Source organism: Procambarus clarkii, chromosome 37 (genome assembly GCF_040958095.1).
Source record: "Procambarus clarkii isolate CNS0578487 chromosome 37, FALCON_Pclarkii_2.0, whole genome shotgun sequence".
Classification (NCBI taxonomy): Eukaryota; Metazoa; Arthropoda; class Malacostraca; order Decapoda; family Cambaridae; genus Procambarus; species Procambarus clarkii.
The window spans coordinates 8,052,292-8,076,944 of NC_091186.1; the positions used below are offsets into that span (position 1 = coordinate 8,052,292).

General features: G+C 44.3%; 1 protein-coding gene across 1 annotated transcript in view; it reads right to left on the bottom strand.

The window, feature by feature from the left end:
* The window catches only part of LOC123765810 (uncharacterized), a 50,470-nt gene extending 26,099 nt beyond the window's left edge, over positions 1 to 24,371 (bottom strand). The window contains exons 1-3 of the mRNA XM_045754573.2: positions 24,136 to 24,371; positions 20,239 to 20,943; positions 10,671 to 10,808 (exon numbers count right to left, since the gene is read on the bottom strand). Of these exons, the coding sequence (XP_045610529.2) occupies positions 10,671 to 10,808; positions 20,239 to 20,943; positions 24,136 to 24,141 (849 nt within the window). The 5' untranslated portion in view covers positions 24,142 to 24,371. The remainder of the gene's footprint in view (positions 1 to 10,670; positions 10,809 to 20,238; positions 20,944 to 24,135) is intronic.
* Positions 24,372 to 24,653: the final 282 nt, after the last annotated feature.

The window sequence follows — 24,653 nt, forward strand, 5'->3', positions numbered from 1 at the left end:
AGAAGTGATTTTTGATTTACCTCCAACAGTGAAGCGTAATGTACGAAAGATTGAGAAAATTCGTGTTAGAATTATTAATCTTACTTTTTCGGTCATATTTAATAATATATTATATATATATATATATATATATATATATATATATATATATATATATATATATATATATATATATATATATATATATATAATATAATATAATATATATATATATATATATATATATATATATATATATATATATATATATATATATATATATATATATATATATATATATATATATGACAATGTCAGACCACGGAGGAAAAATGAAACAGGAATTTCCTTAAGTACTTTCGTATATTAATACATCTTCAGAAGGAGTGGAGGAGAGAAGGACTCCTTCTAAAGATGTATTAATATACGAAAGTACTTAAGGAAATTCCTGTTTCATTTTTCCTCCGTGGTCTGACATTGTCACATTTTTAATCACGTGTTTATTTTCGTGATATACACACACATATATACTGTCTCCACTCGATCATCCGGACTATATGGGAAGGACCCCCAGCCGGATTATCACATTTTTCGGATAATGGTACTTTTTCACCTACGAGTCCAAAAGTGACCATTTCCAACTATTTTTATACTACAAACAACATAATTTGAATTGCCTTGCCACATACATTTATTAAATATTCAACTAGAAACCTCAACTTACCTTGTTGGTGTTCATCTTCTTGATTGATGCCACACATCTTGAAGTTAAAAATTCTTAACAATTTACGTAACCTATACTAACACAACACTAAAATTAACACTTAAAATTACTGTACAGTTCATTAAGCTAAGTTAGTTTTGACTGCCAGCTGCTGAAGCCTCACTGGTTGAGGGCATTTGGGTTGCCTGTGAGGCCTCACTTGTTGAAGGCGCTTGCTTGCACTTCACTTGTTGAAGCGCTTGCTTGCACCTCACTTGTTGAAGTGCTTGCATGCCCTCACTTGTTGAAGGCGCTTGGCTTGCCTGTGACGCCTCACTTGTTAAAGGCGCTTACTTGCGCCTCACTTGTTGAAAGCGCTTGGCTTGCCTGTGGCGCGTCACTTGTTGAAAGCGCTTGGCTTGCCTGTAATGCCTCACTTGTTGAAGGAGCTTGGCTTGCCTGTGGCGCCTCACTTGTTGAAGGCGCTTGGCTGCCTGTGACGCCTCACTGGTTGAACAACACGTAACTTGTCTTTAATTGCTAGGACAATCTTCTTCCTCTTAACACTTCCAGAACGATTGATGCTGCTACCAGACATATTCTTGGCCAAAAATGTTCAAAATTACTATGAAAATTAAGAAAGTTATTTTAAAAAATATTTCACTAATGGCGCAACACTGTGAGGCCGCACTGGTTGAGGTGAATAACTGTGACTTGTCTTTTATTGTTAGGACAACTTTCTTCCTCTTAACACCTCCAGAACGATTGATGCTGCTACCAGACATAGTCTTGGCCAAAAATGTTCAAAGTTACTATGAAAATAAAAAAGTTATTTAAAAAATATTTCACTAATGGCGCAGCACTGTGTATAACACGAGGGACGGACGCACATGGGTTGACCAGTGTTGGACAGGTCCACTTGGGATAGCGCGTTACGTAGGCCGCCAGGAGGAAAAAAATTCACAATATTTTTGAAGGAAACTTCAGCCTGTGCACAATGCTTTTAGGAAACTTATTTATTTGTTATTACATAATTACTAGTAGTTATTTCATTTGTTTTTGGCTATGATTAATTGTTCTAAAATTATTGGTAATTCCTGTACCCAGGTGGTCCCTCCTGACGCACCCCTCCCACCCTCCCAACACCACCCACCCACCCCACCCCCCTCCTCCACCATGTGTCTAGAGCCACAGACGGGATTAATACGGTATGGCCGTATTTTCATCCGGCCAAACCAGCTTTTATCCGGTTCCTGTGGCCATTTTGCCCGGATATTGTGATAACTTTATCCGATCACGATTTTGGCCGTATAAGGGCGTTTTCCGGATGTTTGAATCCCGGATAATCGCAGGGTTACAGTATATATATATATATATATATATATATATATATATATATATATATATATATATATATATATATATGTCGTACCTAATAGCCAGAACTCACTTATCAGCCTACTATGCAAGGCCCAATTTGCCTAATAAGCCAAGTTTTCATGAATTAATTGTTTTTCGACTACCTAACCTACCTAACCTAACCTAACCTAACTTTTTCGGCTACCTAACCTAACCTAACCTATAAAGATAGGTTAGGTTAGGTTAGGTAGGGTTGGTTAGGTTTGGTCATATATCTACATTAATTTTAACTCCAATAAAAAAAAATTGACCCCATACATAATGAAATGGGTATCTTTATCATTTCATGAGAAAAAAATTAGAGAAAATATATTAATTCAGGAAAACTTGGCTTATTAGGCAAATCGGGCCTTGCATAGTAGGCTGACAAGTGCGTTCTGGCTATTAGGTACGACATATATATATATATATATATATATATATATATATATATATATATATATATATATATATATATATATATATATATATATATATATATATATATATATATATATATATATATATATATATATAGATATATATATATATATATATATATATATATATAAATATATATATATATATATATAATATATATATATACATATATATATATATATATATATATACATATATATATATATATATATATATATATATATATATATATATATATATATACACATATATATACATATATATATAATATATATATATATATATATATAAATATATATATATATAAATATATATATATATATATATATATATATATATATATATATATATATATATATATATATATATATATATATGCACAGACTACCCTATTCCAGTAGCTGAAGTTTATAACTTTTTAGACACTCAACCCACCAGGGGACTCGAACACTGGCCAACAAGGTGGCAGTTGCATGCTGTATCCACTACACCATACTTCAAAGCCACAATAAGAGAGGTAGGAATTCTGGGGTATTTAACCAACCAGAACTCCAATCCTCTCCCAGGCGATGAGATAGTGTGGGACCTCGGATGCTCTTTCATTGAGCCCTGTTATATGGGAAAACTCAGTGCCAAATGCTTAATGCACAGACTACCCTATTCCAGTAGCTGAAGTTTATAACTTTTTAGACACTCATCCCACCTGGTGGGATGAGTGTCTAAAAAGTTATAAACTTCAGCTACTATAAATATATATAAACTACTATATATATATACCTACTATAAACTTCAGCTACTCATCCCACCAGGTGGGATGAGTGTCTAAAAAGTTATAAACTTCAGCTACTGGAATAGGGTAGTCTGTGCAGTAAGCATTTGGCACTGAGTTTTCCCATATAACAGGGCTCGATGAAAGAGCATCCGAGGTCCCCACACTATCTCATCGCCTGGGAGAGGATTGGAGTTCTGGTTGGTTAAATACCCCAGAATTCCTACCTCTCTTATTATGGCTTTGAAGTATGGTGTAGTGGATACAGCATGCAACTGGCACCTTGTTGGCCAGTGTTCGAGTCCCCTGGTGGGATGAGTGTCTAAAAAGTTATATATATATATATATATATATATATATATATATATATATATATATATATATATATATATGACAATGTCAGACCACGGAGGAAAAATGAAACAGGAAATTTCCTTAAGTACTTTCGTATATTAAATACATCTTCAGAAGGTCAGGACCTTCTGAAGATGTATTTAATATACGAAAGTACTTAAGGAAATTTCCTGTTTCATTTTTCCTCCGTGGTCTGACATTGTCACATTCTTAATCACGTGTTTATTTTCGTGATATACACATATATATATATATATATATATATATATATATATATATATATATATATATATATATATATATATATATATATATATATATATATATATATATATATATTGGTAGTCTTTCCTGTAGACATATATTATTAAATATGACCGAAAAAGTAAGATTAATAATTCTAACACGAATTTTTTCGTGTTAGTATCCAACTTTCATTTTCCGTGTTGAGAAAAAACACGGAAATCATCGGTAGATACAGTACAGCGATAGCAGGCGGCTTGATATCTGCGAGGCAGATACTAATATATATACATATATTAGTATATTTTGGTAGCAGTCTTTCCTGTAGACATATATTATTAAATATGACCGAAAAAGTAAGATTAATAATTCTAACACGAATTTTCTTGATCTTTTTTATGTTTCTTTTCACTGTTGATGGTAATTGAAAAATCAATTCTCCAAAATTCATTTTTATTTCTGGTCTGACGCGACACTTGAACGTGTTTCGTAATAACTTATTACATTTTCAAAGACTTTTAGTTTACACACACACAACTATTACCTGCAAACACTAAACAGAGTTCTTACTTATGCTATGATTTAAACAGCTTTATTTTTTTATTTTATATCCGCATTTTGGGTGAGGTGATATGTTACAACAGTTTTGGATGAGGTGAACAAAACTTTCAACACAGGATAGAACAATGGGTATTGAAGGTAAGAATGGAAGTAATTGCAGAGGGCCTATTGGCCCATATTTCTTGATGTTTCTATATTGGAGCGGAGTCTTGAAGTGGGTAGAATGTAGTTGTGTATTAATTGGCTGTTGATTGCTGGTGTTGACTTCTTGATGTGTAGTGCCTTGCAGATGTCAAGCCGCCTGCTTTCGCCGTATCTATCGATGATTTCAGTGTTGTTTGCTAAGATTTCTCTGGTGATGGTTTGGTTGTGGAAAGAGATTATATGTTCCTTAATGGAGCCATGTTGCTTATTCATCGTTAATCGCCTGGAAAGAGATGTTGTTGTCTTGCCTATATACTGAGTTTTTTGAGACTTACAGTCCCCAGGAGGGCATTTGAAGGCATAGACGACGTTGGTCTCTTTTAAAGCGTTCTGCTTTGTGTCTGGAGAGTTTCTCATGAGTAGGCTGGCCGTTTTTTTTTTGTTTTATAGTAAATCGTCAGTTGTATCTTCTGATTTTTGTCTGTAGGGATAACGTTTCTATTACAATATCTTTCAGGACCCTTTCCTCCGTTTTATGAGCTGTGGAAAAGAAGTTCCTGTAAAATAGTATAATAGGGGGTATAGGTGTTGTGTTAGTTGTCTCTTCAGAGGTTGCATGGCGTTTCACTTTCCTTCTTATGATGTCTTCAACGAAACCATTGGAGAAGCCGTTGTTGACTAGCACCTGCCTTACCCTGCAGAGTTCTTCGTCGACTTGCTTCCATCCTGAGCTGTGGCTGAGATCACGGTCGACATAAGCGTTAACAACACTCCTCTTGTACCTGTCTGGGCAGTCACTGTTGGCATTTAGGCACATTCCTATGTTTGTTTCCTTAGTGTAGACTGCAGTGTGGAAACCTCCGCTCCTTTCCATGACTGTTACATCTAGAAAGGGCAGCTTCCCATCCTTCTCCATCTCGTAAGTGAAATGCAACACTGAATTCTGCTCAAATGCCTCCTTCAGCTCCTGCAGATGTCTGACATCAGGTATCTGTGTAAAAATGTCATCAACATACTTGCAGTATATGGCCGGTTACAACATGCATACCTGCAGTATATGGCCGTTACGAGTGGAGTCCTACGGGACTCCACTCGTAACGTCTCGCCAATCTGAGACCTCACCCCTCACACAGACTTGTTGTCTCCTGTTGCTTAGGTACTCCTTTATCCAATGGAGTACCTTCCCTTTCACTCCAGCCTGCATCTCCAGCTTTTCACTAGCCTCCTGTGTCGCACTGTATCAAAGGCTTTCTGACAATCCAAAAATAGGCAATCTGCCCACCCTTCTCTTTCTTGCCTTATTTTTGTTGCCTGGTCATAGAATTCAAGTAACCCTGTGAGGCAGGACCTGCCATCCCTGAACCCATGTTGATGCTGTGTTACAAAGTTCTTTCGCTCCAGGTGCTCCACTAGCTTTCTTCGCACAATCTTCTCCATCAGCTTGCATGGTATGCAGGTTAGGGACACTGGCCTGTAATTCAGTGCCTCCTGTCTATCCCCTTTCTTGTATATCGGGACTACGTTAGCTGCTTTACAAATTTCTGGCAGTTCCCCTGTTGCCAGTGATTTGTTATACACTATGGAGAGTGGTAGGCACAGTTCTTCTGCTCCTTCCTTTAGTATCCAAGGGGAGATTCCATCTGGGTCTATAGCCTTTGTCACATCCAACTCTAGTAAACACTTCCTTACTTCCCTGCTGGTAATCTCAAACTCTTCCAGTGGTTCCTGGTTAGCTATTCCCTCTCATCTCTGGGATTTCTCCTTGCTCTAAGGTGAAGACCTCCTGGAATTTCGTATTCAGTTCCTCACACACTTCCTTGTCATTTGTAGTGAATCCTTCTGCCTCTATCCTTAATTTCATAACTTGTTCCTTTACTGTTATTTTTCTCCTGATGTGGCTATGCAGCAATTTAGGCTGAGTCTTTGCCTTGCTTGCGATGTCATTTTCGTATTGTCTTTCTGCCTCTCTTCTCATCCTGACATATTCATTCCTGGCATTCTGGTATCTTTCTCTGCTCTCCAGTGTCCTGTTATTCCTATAGTTTCTCCATGCCCTTTTACTTTGCTGCTTAGCTAGCCTACATCTCTGATTAAACTATGGGTTTCTCATCTTCATTTCACTGTTTTCCTTTTGGGCTGGGACAAACTTGCTTGCTGCATCCTTGCACTTATGCGTGATGTAGTCCATCATATCTAGGGCCGTCCTTTCCCTGAGCTCTGTTTCCCATGCTATATCTGTTAGGAATTTTCTTATCTCCTCATAGTTTCCCTTTCGGTATGCTAACCTTTTGGTTTCGGTATCCCTCCTCGAGTTCAATAACCCTTCTTCAATCAGGTACTCAAATACCAATACACTGTGGTCGCTCATTCCTACTGGGCCCTCAAAACTGATTTCTCTTATGTCAGAGTTGTTCAGGGTGAAGACCAGGTCGAGTCTCACTGGATTGTAATTTCCTCTCATCCTTGTGGGTTCTCTGACATGCTGGGTTAAAATGTTTCTAGTCACCACCTCCAGTAGTTTGGCTCTCCACGTATCCTTGCCTCCATGCGGTTCCTTGTTCTCCCAGTCAATCCTTCCGTGATTGAAGTCCCCATGATGAGCAGGTGGGATCTATTTCTACAGGCAGCAGAGGCTGCCCTCTCAATTATAGTGTTAGCTGCCATGTTGTTGTTTTCGTACTCTTAACTGGGTCTTCTGTCATTTTGTGGAGGGTTATATATTACTGCTACTACTATTCTTGGTCCTCCCATTGTCATGGTGCCTGCTATGTAGTCTCTGAAACCCTCACAGCCCGGGATAGCCATCTCCTTAAAACTCCATTCCTTTTTCATGAGTAGGGCCACTCTGCCTCCTCCCCTACCTTCCCTCTCTTTCCTTATTTCTGTGTACTCCTGGGGAAACACGGCATTCGTTATGATTCCAGAGAGTTTTTTTTCAGTGAGTCCAATTACATCTGGGTTCACTTCTTGTGATCTTTCCCTTAGTTCACTTGCCTTGTCTGTGATCCCATCTATGTTCTAGTACATTACCCTGAAACTGACTCTCTTCTGCTTCTCCTCTGGGGGGGGACCTGTGGGGTCTGGGGTGAGGGGAGCTGGGAGGATCTGGTACGGGGAGACTGGTGGAGGAGGAAGGGCTTGAGGGGGTGGGTGAGAGGGGGAGGGTTAGGGGGGTGAGAGGGGGAGGGTTGAGGGGGTGAGAGGGGGAGGGTTGGGGGATGGGGGGCAGTAAAGGGGGAAGGGCTTGGGGGGCGTGGGAGGAAAGGGAAGGCTCAGGTGGGTGAGGAAGAGGGGAGGGTTTTGGGGAGTGGTAGGAGAGGGGAAGGCTTAGGTGGGGTGGGGGAGAGTGGAGGGCTTGTGGGTGGGAGAGACGGGAGGGCATGTGGGAGAAGGGAGGGCTTGGGGGATGGGGGAGAAGGAGGTATGCCTGTTGAATTCAATAGCAGTATCAGAGGCTGAAAGCAGACCATCGTCTGCTTTCAACAGATCATTTGACCCAATAGTGACCCAACAGATCATTTTAGATGCTCAGAGTGTAAGAACACTGTGTTAATATTCTATTAACGTATTGTAAAGTTAGGATGTTGGTTATATTTAGAACTGCATAGTGGCAACTTAATATTGTATTGGAGGATAAGTAAATGTTACTGAACAATCAGTTGTTCACACCGGCAAAAAGCCGCATGAGAAAAATCAGTCTTCTCTAACTACGCTCAGGGCTGGTCGGACATAGTTTTGTGTGGCTCTCCCTTTTAACCTCCTTCCATTCTATTCTATTCTCTCCTTAATCTTCACTATACCAGGTTAAGTAAAATACCATTGTTGTTACGTGCCCCTAGATCTTCTAAGTGTAAATTTGTCTGTGTTCTCAAGTCAATTATTTTGAGTTCCAAGTGTTTAGTGTTTTGAGCTGACAAGTGAACACGTGTTGCGTGTTAAAGATGTTAAGTTCATTGGTATGTACTGTCTTGTAAGGAACGTAGACTTTACCTATACTTTGCTGTGTGTAACTCTCGTCTCCTGCCTATATGGAGTCAAAAAAGTATTGTAAGATCGAGGAGGTAAAGTATATGTTGCACTTAGCGGTTTAGGGTTAATAAATTATATTAAAGCAAATGTTAACGGGAGTTTCCATCACCCCTTTGTGATGAGGGTTAGGTGATCTATGCTAGACGATAGACCATTTTTGGTATTATTTCTTTGGCTGGGAATGTTTTCCTGGGGGCCGGGCCTTTCCTAAACCCTCATTGGGTGGAACTCCCTTACCTTGAGTTTAACCCCAACAGAGCACCCAATCTTGTAACACACACAACCTGTGTTTTATAGATCCCAGACAGTCGCAAGGAACATTTCCCATCCACACAACTGTATTTTCTAGGGCCCTCATCCCTCACAGCTGTGTTTTCCAGGTCCAAGGCTGGAACGAGGAATATCCCACAGCTGTGTTTTTCTATTGCCCAGGCAGTCACAAAGACTATTTATCATCCCATACAGTTGTGTTTTCTAAGGCCCAGGCAGTCACAAGGAATATTTCTCATTCCTTAAAGCTGTATTTTCTAGGACCCAGGAAGGCACAAGGAATATTTCTCATTCCTTAAAGCTGAGTTTTTCAGGCACCAGGCAGGCAAGGAATATTTTCATCCCACACAACTGTGTTTTCTAGGGACCAGGCAGGCACAGGGAACATCACACATAGCTGGGTCTCATGGAACATTCCTCATCCTACACAGTTATGTTTCTAGGTTACAAGCAGGCACAAGGTTCACCTCACTTCCCACACAGCTGTGTTTACTAGAGTTCAGGTAGGCACAAGGCACATTTCTCATCCCCACACAGCTTTGTTTTCTAGGTCATAAGTAGGCACCAGGAACATTTCTCCTCCCACACTGCTGTGTTCTCTAGGGGCCCAGACAACCACAAGGAACATTTCTCATCCCACACAGATGTGTTTTCGAGAGACCAGGCAGACATAAGGAACATTTCTTATTTTATACAACTAAGCTTTCTAGGTCCCAGAAAGCACGAGGAACAGTTCTCGTCCCACGCAGCTGTGTTTTCTAAGGCGCAGGTAAGCACAAGGAACATCCCAAACAGCTGTGTATTTTAGGGACCTGGCAGACACAAGGAACATTTCTCATGCCACATAACCTGTGTTTTCCAGGACCTAGACAGACACATGGAACATTTCTAATACAAAACAGATGTGTTTTCTAGGGCCAAGGAAGGCACATGAAACATTTCTCATCCCACGAAGCTGTGTTTCCAGGACCCAGGCAGACACATGGAACATGTCTAATAGAAAACAGATATGTTTTTTAGAGGCCAAGGAAAGCACACGGAACATCCCAAACAGCTGTGTTTGCTTGGTGGCCATGGCACTGGATGACTCTTCTTTTATTTGTTTTTGTTGCGCCCAGGCAGTCCCAAGGAACATTTATCATTCCTCACAGCTGTGTTTTATAGGACCCAGGCATGCAGAAGGAACATTTCTCATAAAGACTGTGTTTGCTAGGGCTGAGGCAGGCACAAGGAACATTTCACATCCCACACAGCATACGAGGGGGGCCTCGTAGCCTGGTGGATAGTGCGCAGGACTCGTAATTCTGTGGCGCGGGTTCGATTCCCGCACGAGGCAGAAACAAATGGGCAAAGTTTCTTTCACCCTAAGTGCCCCTGTTACCTAGCAGTAAATAGGTACCTGGGAGTTAGTCAGCTGTCACGGGCTGCTTCCTGGGGTGTGTGTGTGTGTGTGTGTGGTGTGAGAAAAAAAAAAAAAAAAAGTAGTTAGTAAGTTAGTAGTTAGTTAGTAAACAGTTGATTGACAGTTGAGAGGCGGGCCGAAAGAGCAAAGCTCAACCCCCGCAAAAACACAACTAGTAAACACAGCTGTTATTTATTTGTTAGAGTGTTAATGGTTGGCTGGTTAGTTCAGGATATCGCCAATGTCTTAACTATTAAAATCGCCATAAGATAAGATTTATTACGGAAAGGAATCTGAATATTTTGTGATTGTGCAAACAATTAACGTTCTGAGCCAAACAACAAGGAATTGTAAATTTAATAGAAACATGAACTTACAGTCACTTGTGTCTGAGGAGCTCCTTCAGTCACTTTCTGAACCTTCTCCATGATGGTGGAGGCTGAGTCTCTCAGGTGGATGGTGACACCCGCCTCTGTGGTCACCATCTCCAGGGCCTCCCTGATGGTCTCCTGCACCTGTCATTACCAACACAAACATTAATGGTGGAGGCTGAGTGTCTCAAGTGGATGGTGACACCCGCCTCTGTGGTCACCATCTCCAGGGCCTCCCTGATGGTCTCCTGCACCTGTCATTACCAACACAAACATTAATGGTGGAGGCTGAGTGTCTCAAGTGGATGGTGACACCCGCCTCTGTGGTCACCATCTCCAGGGCCTCCCTGATGGTCTCCTGCACCTGTCATTACCAACACAAACATTAATGGTGGAGGCTGAGTGTCTCAAGTGGATGGTGACACCCGCCTCTGTGGTCACCATCTCCAGGGCCTCCCTGATGGTCTCCTGCACCTGTCATTACCAACACAAACATTAATGGTGGAGGCTGAGTGTCTCAAGTGGATGGTGACACCCGCCTCTGTGGTCACCATCTCCAGGGCCTCCCTGATGGTCTCCTGCACCTGTCATTACCAACACAAACATTAATGGTGGAGGCTGAGTGTCTCAAGTGGATGGTGACACCCGCCTCTGTGGTCACCATCTCCAGGGCCTCCCTGATGGTCTCCTGCACCTGTCATTACCAACACAAACATTAATGGTGGAGGCTGAGTCTCTCAGTGGATGGTGACACCCGCCTCTGTGGTCACATCTCCAGGGCCTCCCTGATGGTCTCCTGCACCTGTCATTACCAACACAAACATTAATGGTGGAGGCTGAGTCTCTCAAGTGGATGGTGACACCCGCCTCTGTGGTCACCATCTCCAGGGCCTCCCTGATGGTCTCCTGCACCTGTCATTACCAACACAAACATTAATGGTGGAGGCTGAGTGTCTCAAGTGGATGGTGACACCCGCCTCTGTGGTCACCATCTCCAGGGCCTCCCTGATGGTCTCCTGCACCTGTCATTACCAACACAAACATTAATGGTGAAGACTAAACCACACACGAAGGTGAAGAGACGACGACGACGTTTCGGTCCGTCCCGGATCATTATCAAATCCAATGTGATTGGAGCGAGTTGTTGTTGTTTCTCGACAAACAAACACTCTTCGTAGTAATCTGGTTCACACTGCTTCTCGTGCTTCTAATGCTGTTGGTGTTTACTCTATTACTAAAACCTCTATAAATTATTGAGGTTATTAGATAGGTTGGGGTTTACGAGTAGGTAAGGTAATTATCAAAAGAATGAACCAAACCGGGAAGGCTATGTAGCACCATCAAAGTGCGAAATAATCAGAGGGCGCTAAATATCACCAAGAATGCCAATACGAGAACAAAACGCATAAGGCGAACGATATCAAAAGTATCCGATTCACCAAGAATTCTATCGAGGGACAAGTGACCACGAGGAACGGTCGGATAGCAAGACACACGCTCGTCCTGGAAGTCAGGACATTCAACAAGGATATGCGCAACTGTAAGAAGGACAACGCAATTTGAAAAATAAGGAGCAGGGCAGGGCTCCATTAAGTGACTGTGAGTCAAGCAAGTATGGCCAATCCGCAGCCTAGCTACAGCAGTTTCCCACCGCAGGTTATGGTGGTAGAAGGAAAACCACGGGGACACACTACGTTTGAGAGTACGCAGTTTGTTACTAACTTCAGAGGACCAACAACCCTGCCAACGGGCAAGGATGGAGGATTGAATAACAGGATAAAAATCGGAATAAGGAATACCTTTACGGGAGATGGGACAAGAACGGATAGCGTCCCTAGTGGCAGCATCCGCACGCTCATTTAAAGAAATACCAATATGGCTGGGAACCCAACAAAACTCTGCTGATTTAAATTTACTAGAAATAAGAAACAGCCAATGTTGAATGTCGATGACCACCGGATGGACAGGATTAAAGGACCTAGAGCCACGAGGGCACTACGAGAGTCAACTACAACCACAAAGGAGGAATGACAATGAGAAAGCAAGAGACGGAGAGCATAGAGAATAGCATAAAGTTCTGCTGTGAAGACGCTAGCCTCCGAAGGGAGGTGACACATGTAAGTGCGGTCAGGAAAACAACAGAGTAGCTCACACCGTCCGCAGACTTAGACCCATCGCTGAAGATGGAAATAGAGCGGGAGTGTGAAGAAAAGTGCTCAAGGAAAAGGCGTTTCAGAACCGTAGGAGGGGTAAAAGCTTTAGTGATGCGGGTCAAGGACGTACAAAACTTAGGAAGGGGGACTCTCCACGGAGGTAAGGAAGGAACAATATGAGGAGAAACATTAGAAATACGAACAGAAAGAGAATCCTGTAAGCGAGATAACGGACATAAAGAGGGAGGCGATGAAGTGGAACAGGAACCACAGAAGGGGTAAAAGTTAAAGCACGACAAAGGCGAGAGGAAGGATGTTGTAAGGACCGCGCAAGATAGTGAAAACAGTAGCGATCATGGCGGTCCTGGAGAGAGAGGAAGCCAGTGTCAACATACAAACTGAAAGCGGGAGTCGAACGAAAGGCATCAGAGCTCAGACGCAACCCAGTATGGTGCTAAGCATCAAGACGGCAAAGAGTAGAAGAAGGAGCAGAAGAGTATACAGAGCAACCATAATTGAGTTTAGACAGGACGAGAGAGGAGTGCAAAGAGAGGAGCGTGCGCCTATCCGCTCCCCAAGAAGTATGGGACAAAACCTTAAGGAGGTTAAGGGCCTTAGAGCATTCAACACGGAGGTAAGAGATATGGGCTGACCAAGACAAATGAGTGTCAAAGATTAACCCCAAAAGCTTAGCGGAATCCCTGTACACAAGGGGATGACCATAAAGCGACGAAGAGGGTCGAAGAACGACATGCTTCCGAGGAAAAATCATAGCACAAGTCTTATACACAGAGAACTTGAAGCCATGATCGGTGGCCCAAGACGACACGGTATCAATCACAAGTTGAAGCCGCCGTTGAAGGAGAGGCAAATCATCACCCTGGCAGCAAAGGGTAAGATCGTCGACATAGAGAGCAGAGAAGACGCCAGAAGGAAGAGAGGAAAGAAGACCGTTGAGGGCAACTAGAAAAAGAGTAGTGCTCAGAACACTACCCTGGGGTACACCTTTATACTGCTTAAAAGGGGCAGAGAGAGTGACACCAAGCCGCATACGAAAGGAACGACGAGAGAGGAAACTCTGAAAGAAGAGAGGGAGATTCCCATGAAGGCCAAAAAAATGAAGTTGAGACAAAATATGATACCACCAGGTAGTGTCGTAAGACTTTTCCAGGTCAAAAAGGATGGCAACAAGGAGGTCTTCGCATCAAAAGCAGTACTAATATAGACCTCCAAGTTCATCAGGACATCCGTTGTGCTGCACTTGCGAAAACAAAACTGAGAAGGGAGAGGTGGTGATAGTGTTCTAAGAACCACATCAAACGAACGTTAACCATACGTTCAAAGAGCTTGCAGACACAACTCGTGAGGGCAATAGGGCAGAAGTTCTTCGGGAGATGACCCGAGAGACCCTGGTTTCTGAACAGGGAGGACAACAGCATCGAGCCAATACCCAGGGACTGATATGACGACTCCCAGACCCTATTGTAGAGACTCAGTAAATACTGAGACGTGCACGGAGGGAGATGGCGAAGCATTTCATAATGAATGCCATCGGAGCCCGCTGCCGTAGAACCGCAGAGGGCCAGGGCAGACTGAAGCTCAGAGAGAGAAGGGATCATTATAGGGAAGGCGAAGATGAGTACAGAAATTTAAAGGACGAGATTCAAGAATAGGCTTACGAAGAAGGAAGGTTTGAAGAAGATGAGAACAAAAATTAACAGATGAAAAGTGGGAACCCAGTTCAGTCGCGACCTGCAACGGCTCCGCCACAAGAGCACCATGGAGGCGAAGACCGGCGAGACATCGGGAATGAACTTACCCGCAATCATGTAGATACGCTTCCAGACCAGTGGTAGAGGAGTTTCGGACATAACGGTGGAGACATAAGACATCCAGCAAGCACGTTTAGCCACATGGATGGTCCTACGGGCCACCGCAAATGCCTTCCGAAACAATCGAAAAGACTCAACCATCTGCCGGTGGCGATGTCTCTTCCAGGCTGCACGCTTACAGCGGACAGCCCAAGCACAGTCCACATTTCACCAGGGAACGCACTTCCGCATTCCCCGAGAGGAAGAGCGAGGAATAGAGCGGAAGGCAGCGTCAAAGACAGTGTCATGAAAAAGAAGGAGGGCGCGAGGAAGAGGCAGAAAGGAGAGGTCGGAAATAGTAGCACGGAGAGTAAAGAGGCGCCAGTCAGCCTCAGCAAACCTCCCCCCTAGGGAAGGAGAGAGGAGGGCGAAAAGAGAAAAAAGTAAGAATGATAGGAAAATGGTCACTGCCATGGAGGTCATCAAGGACCTGCCACCCGAAATCTAAGAAAGGGATGACGAGCACAGAGAAAGATCGAGACAGGAAAGGGAGCGAGTCCGAGAGTCCAAATGAGTGGGCTCACCAGAATTCAGAAGGGACAGAGAAGAAGAGAGGATGTAAGGTTCAAGGAGGCGACCCCGGGTGTTTGTCAGAACATCACCCCAAAGGGCATGGCGACAACCGAAATCACCCAGCAGGAGCACAGGCTCCAACAAGGCGTCTAAGAGGTGTTTAAGATTCGGAAGAGAAAGTGGGACTGTGGGGGAAGGGGGAGATAAATGGAACAAACTGTGTACCATTTACGCACAAAGACACGAGCAGCAGAACAGTGGAGAGGCGACGAAAAAAGTAAGGGGAAGAAGGAAACATCTAAGCGAATCAAGAGAGCAGAAAAGTTATGGGCCCCAGCAACAGCTGGGGGGGGGGAGAGGAAAGAATAGCCACGGAAGCGACCAGGACGAGCACCAAGCATTGGCTCCTGGAGACAGACACAAAGGGGCGAAAACTGTGAAATTAGAAGTTGGAGGTCAAGGAAATTGGCGTAATATCCACGGATGTTCCATTGAAGAATTGACATCGGCAAAAAGAGAAAGGATAGCAACAGAGAGCAAAGAAGAAACGAAGGTGAAAAAGAAACACAGCACGTTAAAGAAGCACAGGGTCAGGATTAGGGTCAGCGAAGTTAGGGTTAGGGGGCATGGGTAAACTGAGTAAAGAAGGAGGAAAGAAGCAGGAGGACAGACCAGAGATGGACGAGCAGGGTCTGGAGGAGGAGGAGAAGGAAGAGGAGGAGAAGGAGGAGGAGGAGGAGGGGCAGAAAGAGGGGGAGTGCACCTCAGCAAAGGCAGTAACCGAGACGGAACCGGGGGCTAAAGAAACCTCCACAGTAGGAACAAGGGGCTCTACCACCGAAGCGGGAGGAACGATAGAATTAGAGATAGGGGGTGAAGAAGGAAGCGAAGCCTTCTTACCTACCAGGAAGGAGGAAGGAGAGGAGCCAGGTTTCCGTTTCACCTGTCAAAGAGACAGGTGTCCCACCAGCAATATACTGGGCAACAGACTCCAGCATCTCGAAAGGAGAAGAAGAGAGAGAGCGAACAACCCGACCACCAGGAGAGCGATGGACATCGGCCCGCACAGTCAGGCGGCGTGGAGAGCCAAGAGGCGGAGGAGAATGACAGGAAGGAGGACCAGAGGGAGAGGAGAAAGAAGACACAGGAGACATGACAGACTGGGTAGAAAGAAGGGGAACCCTAGACAGAGAACCAGGAGGGGGACCCATCGGGACAGAACGGAGGAAAACAGGGGAGGTGGTGGTGGGCGTGTCCGGGTCTATGGCTTGGAAACGGTTGTGAGACTGAGGAAGGTGGGAAGGACGAGGAGAGGAAGAGCGCACCTCGCGAGCATAGGAGACGGCAGCAAAAGAGGGGAGATGATGAACTTGGTGCCGAGCCTCAGAAAAAGACAAACGGTCCCGGTGCTTCAAGTTGAGGACAGCCGACTCAAGTTTGTAACGTATACACGTGGGGAGAAGGTAGGGTGGGCCTTACCACAATTGAGGCAGCGGGCCTGGTGAGAAGTGCACTCCAACTTAGAGTGACCCTTGTCCCCACACATAGGACAGAGAGAGAGAGACAGTACTGGAGCAGCGGAGGGCTCCATGCCCAAACCTCCAGCACTTATTGCAGAGCTGAGGAGATGGAATATACTCCTGAACAGAGCATCTGGTACCAGCAAAATGACAGAGGGCGGAAGAGACCTACCATCAAAGGTAATCTTCACAACCCGAAAGGGCTGACGGCGATGACCATGAGGGGGACGAGTAAACGTATCCACCTGGAGGACAGAATGGCTTTGGGCCTCGAGGATATGCTTGGTATCCTCGTGGTAGTCTTCTAGATTCCTAACACCGGTCGCAACATGGTGCGGGAGGAGAACAGTGCCAACACTGGCATTTAACTGAGCGTTCTTGGAGACCCGAACAGGGGTCTCGCCAAGGCAGGATAAGGCGGCCAAGTGGGTGGCTGCATCCTGAGGAGCAGCAGCACGACACGGGTACCAAGACGGGTGGGGTTGAAGTAACAGAGGCATCTACTGAATCTACCAAATGCCTATGAAGGGAAAAATCGTCAGGAGTTGAATCTAAAGGATGGAGGTCAAAGTACTTAGTCCACATAGCAGGACCAAACAAAGCATAGTACGAATTAGAATGGGAAGGGAGCATACGAAAGCGGCCATGGCGGGGATGGTGATGAGAACTTTTAGAGAGAGACGGGTCAAAAGGCGCAGTAGTCACAATAAGAGATGGAGCCGTGCAAGAGGACGAGGCGGTCACCACAGCAGGCTTGGGGCTCGACCCAATCACAAAGGAGGGAGGGGAGCAGGGAGGAAGAGTCCGGTCTGGGCCTAAACCGGGCCCTGTAGCGCGGGCTACAGATCCTGGTCTTCCAGGATGGTCCGACTCAGGGCCTGGTCGCCCACCCCATGAGTCTGGGTAAGAGAAGTCGTGTCGTCATCCATTCAGCAAACAATATCAAAAGTTTGGGACCTGGAACCAAGGGATACCACCTAAAAGGGCAGCCAGGGAGGCCGAGTGCGGGCCAGTGCAGGAAGGCTGTGTCGTCCCCAGCGGTGCTCCCCTTTTTCAACAGGGGAGTCCTACTACATCGTCCATGCTCCCACACTGGTGCTAAGACCCCATTCCCCCTATCGCCCCAGCCTGGACACCCAACCATCCACTCAGGGCCGTCCCCTCACAGGCGACCCCTCCAGCGGGTGGTCCGATGGCTCACAAGACCCCTACGCCTTGGCTCACAAGGCCCTTCAGCATGTACACCACCCAAAGAGGGGGCAGGAGAGGGGCACAGGCAACCCACACCTGTCCCAGGGAGGTGTACGTGAGCCCCTCACCACGGCAAGGAGGGACCACAGAGGGGATTGGGGTTTACGAAGGAAGGAAGGAAGTCTCTGGTAGTTTTATATACAAGCGAGCTGCCCCTCCTTCTGGCAAATTGCAGTCAATTGTTTCCTTGCCAGATGTAAGACCATTTTAGATGCTCAGAGTGTAAGAACACTGTGTTAATATTCTATTAACGTATTGTAAAGTTAGGATGTTGGTTATATTTAGAACTGCATAGTGGCAACTTAATATTGTATTGGAGGATAAGTAAATGTTACTGAACGATCAGTTGTTCACACCGGCAAAAAGCCGCATGAGAAAAATCAGTCTTCTCTAACTACGCTCAGGGCTGGTCGGACATAGTTTTGTGTGGCTCTCCCTTTTTAACCTCCTTCCATTCTATTATATTCTCTCCTTAATCTTCACTATACCAGGTTAAGTAAAATACCATTGTTGTTACGTGCCCCTAGATCTTCTAAGTGTAAATTTGTCTGTGTTCTCAAGTCAATTATTTTGAGTTCCAAGTGTTTAGTTGTTTTGAGCTGACAAGTGAACACGTGTTGCGTGTTAAAGATGTTAAGTTCATTGGTATGTACTGTCTTGTAAGGAACGTAGATTTTACCTATACTTTGCTGTGTGTAACTCTCGTCTCCTGCCTATATGGAGTCAAAAAAGTATTGTAAGATCGAGGAGGTAAAGTATATGTTGCACTTGGCGGTTTAGGGTTAATAAATTATATTAAAGCAAATGTTAACGGGAGTTTCCATCACCCCTTTGTGATGAGGGTTAGGTGATCTATGCTAGACGATAGACCATTTTTGGTATTATTTCTTTGGCTGGGAATTGTTTTCCTGGGGGCCGGGCCTTTCCTAAACCCCCATTGGGTGGAACTCCCTTACCTTGAGTTTAACCCCAACAGAGCACCCAATCTTGTAACACACACAACCTGTGTTTTATAGATCCCAGACAGTCGCAAGGAACATTTCCCATCCCACACAACTGTATTTTCTAGGGCCCTCATCCCTCACAGCTGTGTTTTCCAGGTCCAAGGCTGGAACGAGGAACATCCCACAGCTGTGTTTTCTATTGCCCAGGCAGTCACAAAGACTATTTATCATCCCATACAGTTGTGTTTTCTAAGGCCCAGGCAGTCACAAGGAATATTTCTCATTCCTTAAAGCTGTGTTTTCTAGGGGGAAGGCAGGCACAAGGAACATCACACACGTTGCACAAGTGGCCAAGGAGACGGAAAAAAATAAAGAAGCAGTAAAGGAAGCCAAACACTGCAGCAACCAATATAAAACAAACATTAGGTTGGAAGGGAGAAAGGAATTGGCATCTAACCCGAAGTTGGTGCAAAACACAGTTGATCGGAGTAAGTCCATGATAATTTTTGGTTGAAAAGAAAAGGAGATAACATCTAGGTCAGAGGTCAGAAAGAGTTGTAAAAGAAGCGATAGTAGTAGATAAAATTGTTGGCCTCATGGAAGGTCTTACTACCATAGAGCAACTACAGAAGAATAGGCAGGTATGTAAAAGGGAAAGATCAACCTTTGAGGATCACTCTAAACTGTGCCAAACAGATGGAAGAAGTACTAAGGAATTGATGAGGGAACAAATTGATGAGGATGGAAAAGTGTGGTCATTTAAGACGAGATCTTTCAAGAGATGACAGAGAGAAGCTGAAACTAAACCTCGTAGAGGCAAAACGTCTAAATGAGACCAGAAACGAAGAAGAAATTATCTCTTTTTTCTACAAAGTGATAAGGGTAGGCAGGCCAGTAAAATGGTACAAAAAGGCAAACCAACAAAATTGCTAGTGAGAGGGGTAGTGAAGAATTAGGAGAGGGGAAACATGTTCCTGAAAATAGTATACAAATAGTACAGATGGAGTGAGATCGAAAATACTGGAGTTAAGTGATGTAATACAGCTGTAGACACCAGACATTGTTTCACTCACGGAGACAAAACTTGAAGATGTTATTTTAAATGAGGTCATATTCCCAAGGGGCTTCTCAATTTGGAGACGGGACAGAAAAATTTGGAAAGGCGGTGGCGTTGCTGTGCTGGTGAAAAAACACCTAAAGGTGAACGGAATAATGATTGCTAGTAAGTTCCGGGGAGCTGAAGGGGCTTCCCCCAGAAATTATACGTAAAAATCATTATTACAGACAGTTGAATGACAGCAATGTGACCTTCAGCAGCGTACCTTCACTGAGGTGTAGACAGTCTTAACACCCGGGAAGAGTTCCTGGCACTTCTGGAGCCAAACTTCTACCTCTACGTGGCACTGATCAGCCGTGTCTATAGTTGTGACGGCCTCCTGGGCTGTGTTGACTGTGTTGAGGCTCCCCAACATGGCCTCTAGCAGAGACTTCCCTTCCTCTCCCTGTGTTGTCATGTCCTCCACACTGGTATCCTCCTCTTCCACGAGCTTCATGGCTGCCTTGTTCTTCTCTACCAGACCATAGAGTCTGTCCTGGAGTTGAAGGTGGTGAGTCTTCCAGTCCCCCAGCTGGCCCCGGTACTCAACCAGCTGGGACAGTACCTCTTCACAACTGGTAATGAGGCTGCTGATGCTGCTCTTCTGCTCCTCCACCAGAGACCGTAACTTCTTGCTGATGCCTCTCGTGGAAGCGTTATAAAGTGTTGCTGCCACTGTGTCCCCTGACACCACCTGGGTATCTTTAAGTCTTCTAATAACAGCCTCCATACCATAATTGATGGGAAAGTGAGCAGCAGCTGTGGCACTGTGCTGGGCACGACAGCTAAAGCAGGTCAGTTGACCATTCTTGACACCATTGTCAACACACTGGGAGCAGAATGTGTGTCCACAAGGCAATGAGCGAGGCCGTAGCTGAGATTCATCGTAACAACCAAAACAGACTGAACATTCCTCAACGTTGTTGTTATCCTGTGTAAAGATAAAGTTGTTTGATCATTTACTTAACATTGTATGTAATACATAAATTAAAAATATGTAAAGTAGTTAATTAGCTATGTTAGACCAGGGCCAATATTGCTGACAAACATTTTCCCGAGGTCAAATATTTCTCACAAATATATTGCAGAGTAGGAATAATATTAAAGACAAATATATCCCCAAAAAGGTTAATATTACTGACAGATAAACGTATCTCTGAGCTGGGATAATATTACTGACAAACATATCAGAGCTGAGATATTATTACTGAGAGATAAATATATCCCAGAGATGGGATAATATTACTGACAAACAAATCCCAGAGTTGGGATATTATTACCGACTCATAAACATACCTCAAACTGGGATCGAGGGATCGGATGCACCCCGGCGGACCCGTGAAGGGTTAATCGCAAAGCCTGGACAGGTGAAACGGGAAACCTAGTAATCGCGAAACGAGTGACGCCCATCACTGGAAACTAACTTGCCTCGCGGCAAAGCAACGCAGACAGGCAGATGATTGGGGAGCCCCAGGAGTCCCCTCAGGGGTGACAAGCACCGGCCCCGTCCAACACAAAGAACAAAAACCAAAAACTCGGCCCTCAGCTAAAACGCAAAAGTCATCCAGTGCCCTCAGGCAGCAACCCGTCCTCTTAAAAATAACGTCACTTTTGGCTGGTATGCGCGATATGGCCAAATTTGGACGTAATTTGAAATGAAATCGACTCACAGAAGTGACGTTCTGTTCCGTTTTCTATTTGAGTCGTCCGGCGTACGCGCAGAGGTTATAAGAGGACACTTTAAATTAACGTTTTTCATAACGTTTTGAAACTTTATGAGAATTTCCTGCCCACCTAACCTATCAGAGGACCCTTAACTTACTGTTGTTGAAAAAAAAATCCCAAATTTATTTTCAATTTTTTCCATACGGGTAAACGGCCAAAAGCGACGTTCTTTTTAAGAGGACAGGTTGCAACCCGTCCTCTTAAAAATAACGTCACTTTTGGCTGCAGGCAGAGCAGAAGCAAGCCGCCCACCACGACTGAGGGCACACCAGGAGCCCACCAACTCCCGGCACCACTCGGCCAAGCCGGCGCCAGTCACCGTCACCCCGCTGGAAGAACCAGCCAGGACACGTCAAAAAAAAAAAAAAAAAACTATCAACAATCCCGTGACACAAGGCGATATGTGAACCAGACGTCGAACAGCAGGGCCGTTGAAGTGGAATGCCAAACGACAGTATCAAATCCAAATCGCAGAACAAAAGGAGGTGGCAGAGGCGTCCAGACGTCCACTCGGCAGCAAAGTTGAACCAGGAGTCTGCTGCATACCTGGAACCTTCTAGGCCTTAGGTACCACACTAGGCTTCAGTAGCTGTATACCTGGATACTTCCAGGCTTTGGGCACCACACTATGCCTCAGTAGCCGTATACCTGGAACCTTCCAAGCCTTGGGTACCACACAAGACCACAGTAGCTATACGTGGAAACTTCCAGGCCTTGGTCACCACACAAGACCTCTGTTAGCTGAATACCTGGAACCTTCCAAGCTTTTGGTACAACACTAGGCCTCAGAGGATGTATATCTGGAACCTTCCAGGCCTTGGGTACCTCACTATGCATCAGCAGTTTTATACCTGGAACCTTCCAAGCTTTGGGAATCATACTAGGCCTCAGTAGCTGTACACCTGGAACCTTCCAGGCTTTGGGTACAAGACTAGGCCTCAGAAGCTGTATACATATTTTTTAATTAATTTATTTATTTATATACAAAGCCTTCTCAAGACCTTCCAGGTGTGATACCCAAGACCTTCCAGGCCTTGGGTACCTCATTAGGTCTCAGTAGCTGTATACCTGGAACCTTGCAGGCCTTGGGTACCACACTAGGCCTCAGTAGCTGTATACCTGGAACCTTCCAGGCCTTGGGTACCACACTAGGCATCAGTAGCTGTATACCTGGAACCTTCCAGGCCATGGTACACACTAGGCCTCTGAAGACTCACGGTGTTTATAAGAGACAAGGACAACAATCCGGCTCTCTCAAGAATACAAAGGGGAACCTGGAGATCCAGGATCACCACAGAACTAAGAGAAATAATATCAGAGGGAGAGCAAAACAAGTAACTCCTTAGACAGCAGATAGAGATATTAGAACGAATTTTTTTAGTGCCAGAGTGGTTAACAAATGGAATGCATTAGGAAGTGATGTGGCGGAGACTGACTCCATACACAGTTTCAAGTGTAGATATGATAAACCAATAGGCACAGAAACCTGTACACCTGTTGATTGACGGTTGAGAATCGGGACCAAAGAGCCAGAGCTCAACCCTTGCAAGCACAATTAGGTGAGTAGAGTATTAGTAACACTGACCCAAACTACGTAAACACTGGTTGTCTGGGTCATATAGCTGACTTGTGAGTCACCAGTTCCCCCAGCAGATGGCAGCTCCATTTACACACATAATAATGTTAGTGTGTACTCACATATTTGTGCCTGCAAGATCGAGCTTTAGCTCTTGGACCCCGATTGGTGTCTGCCTAAAACTCCGCGGGGGATCAGTTACTTTATAAGAACATATAAATACCTTTATGAAAACCTTGCAATCAGACCCTCTGTGATATTTGTTTTAAACGTGTATTTGTATTATTTTTATAATTAGTATTACAAATTTATCCTTCACGTTCACAGAGAAGTGGGCCACAAGCGCCAAGCTTCCTTCCCTCTAGCACACATTACTCAGCACAACAATATAATTGTTCTCCCCATCATCAGGTGATGATCCAACCCGTCCGTACACAAGGCTATTTAAAGCAGCGTCCGGCTTCCCGAGGCGCATTCATCAATTTTAACATACTGTGTATTAAAAATTGGTTTGTTTACATATGAAAATTAATATTACAGTATTATACATTAAAATTCTATGTATAGTTAAGCATAGGTTAGGGTTGGTGTTTAGGTTCTGTTTGCATTTATTTGTGTTTGAAGTACGTGGATGAAGCATTTATAACATTGTGGTTCGAACAGATGTCGTCAGCGAAGCACTTGTTTCGGAAGTGTTCGGACGTCATCAGTCGCGAGTAAACCGTTTTTCATTCCTTAACAGGGGTATTGGCGGGTGTATGAAATGGCCTTTGGCCATTATTTATAAGGATCGGCGGGGTTATAAAGTAAAATAATTCTTACCGCCATGATGAACAGTGAACTGGGGTCGTCCTGGTAACTTGTCAACAGGTCTGGACACTACGTCGCCTGTAACAGCTGGGGTCGTCTTGGTAACTGGTCAACAGGTCTGGACACTACGTCGCCTGTAACAGCTGGGGGTCGTCTTGGTGACTGGTCAACAGGTCTGGACACTACGTCGCCTGTAACAGCTGGGGTCGTCTTGGTGACAACTCGGTGAATCTGGATGGTTGTGATATCTGTAACTGTGATTTATGCCAATCCATTAGACTTTAGTGCGTTATTATTGACTTAATTTGTTAAAAATATGCAAAGTAGGCTAATCAAATTACAGTGAATCAGAAACTGTTGCACAACATTGTTGTCATAAATGTTTGGGTTCTGTATGAGCAGAGCTTTGTGAGTTCTGCCATGTTGTCAATACTGTGCATGCTTCAGTCAATTATGGATAGTATGATAGTTAATACTGTTGACCAAACCACACACTAGAAATTGAAGAGACGACGACGTTTTGGTCCGTC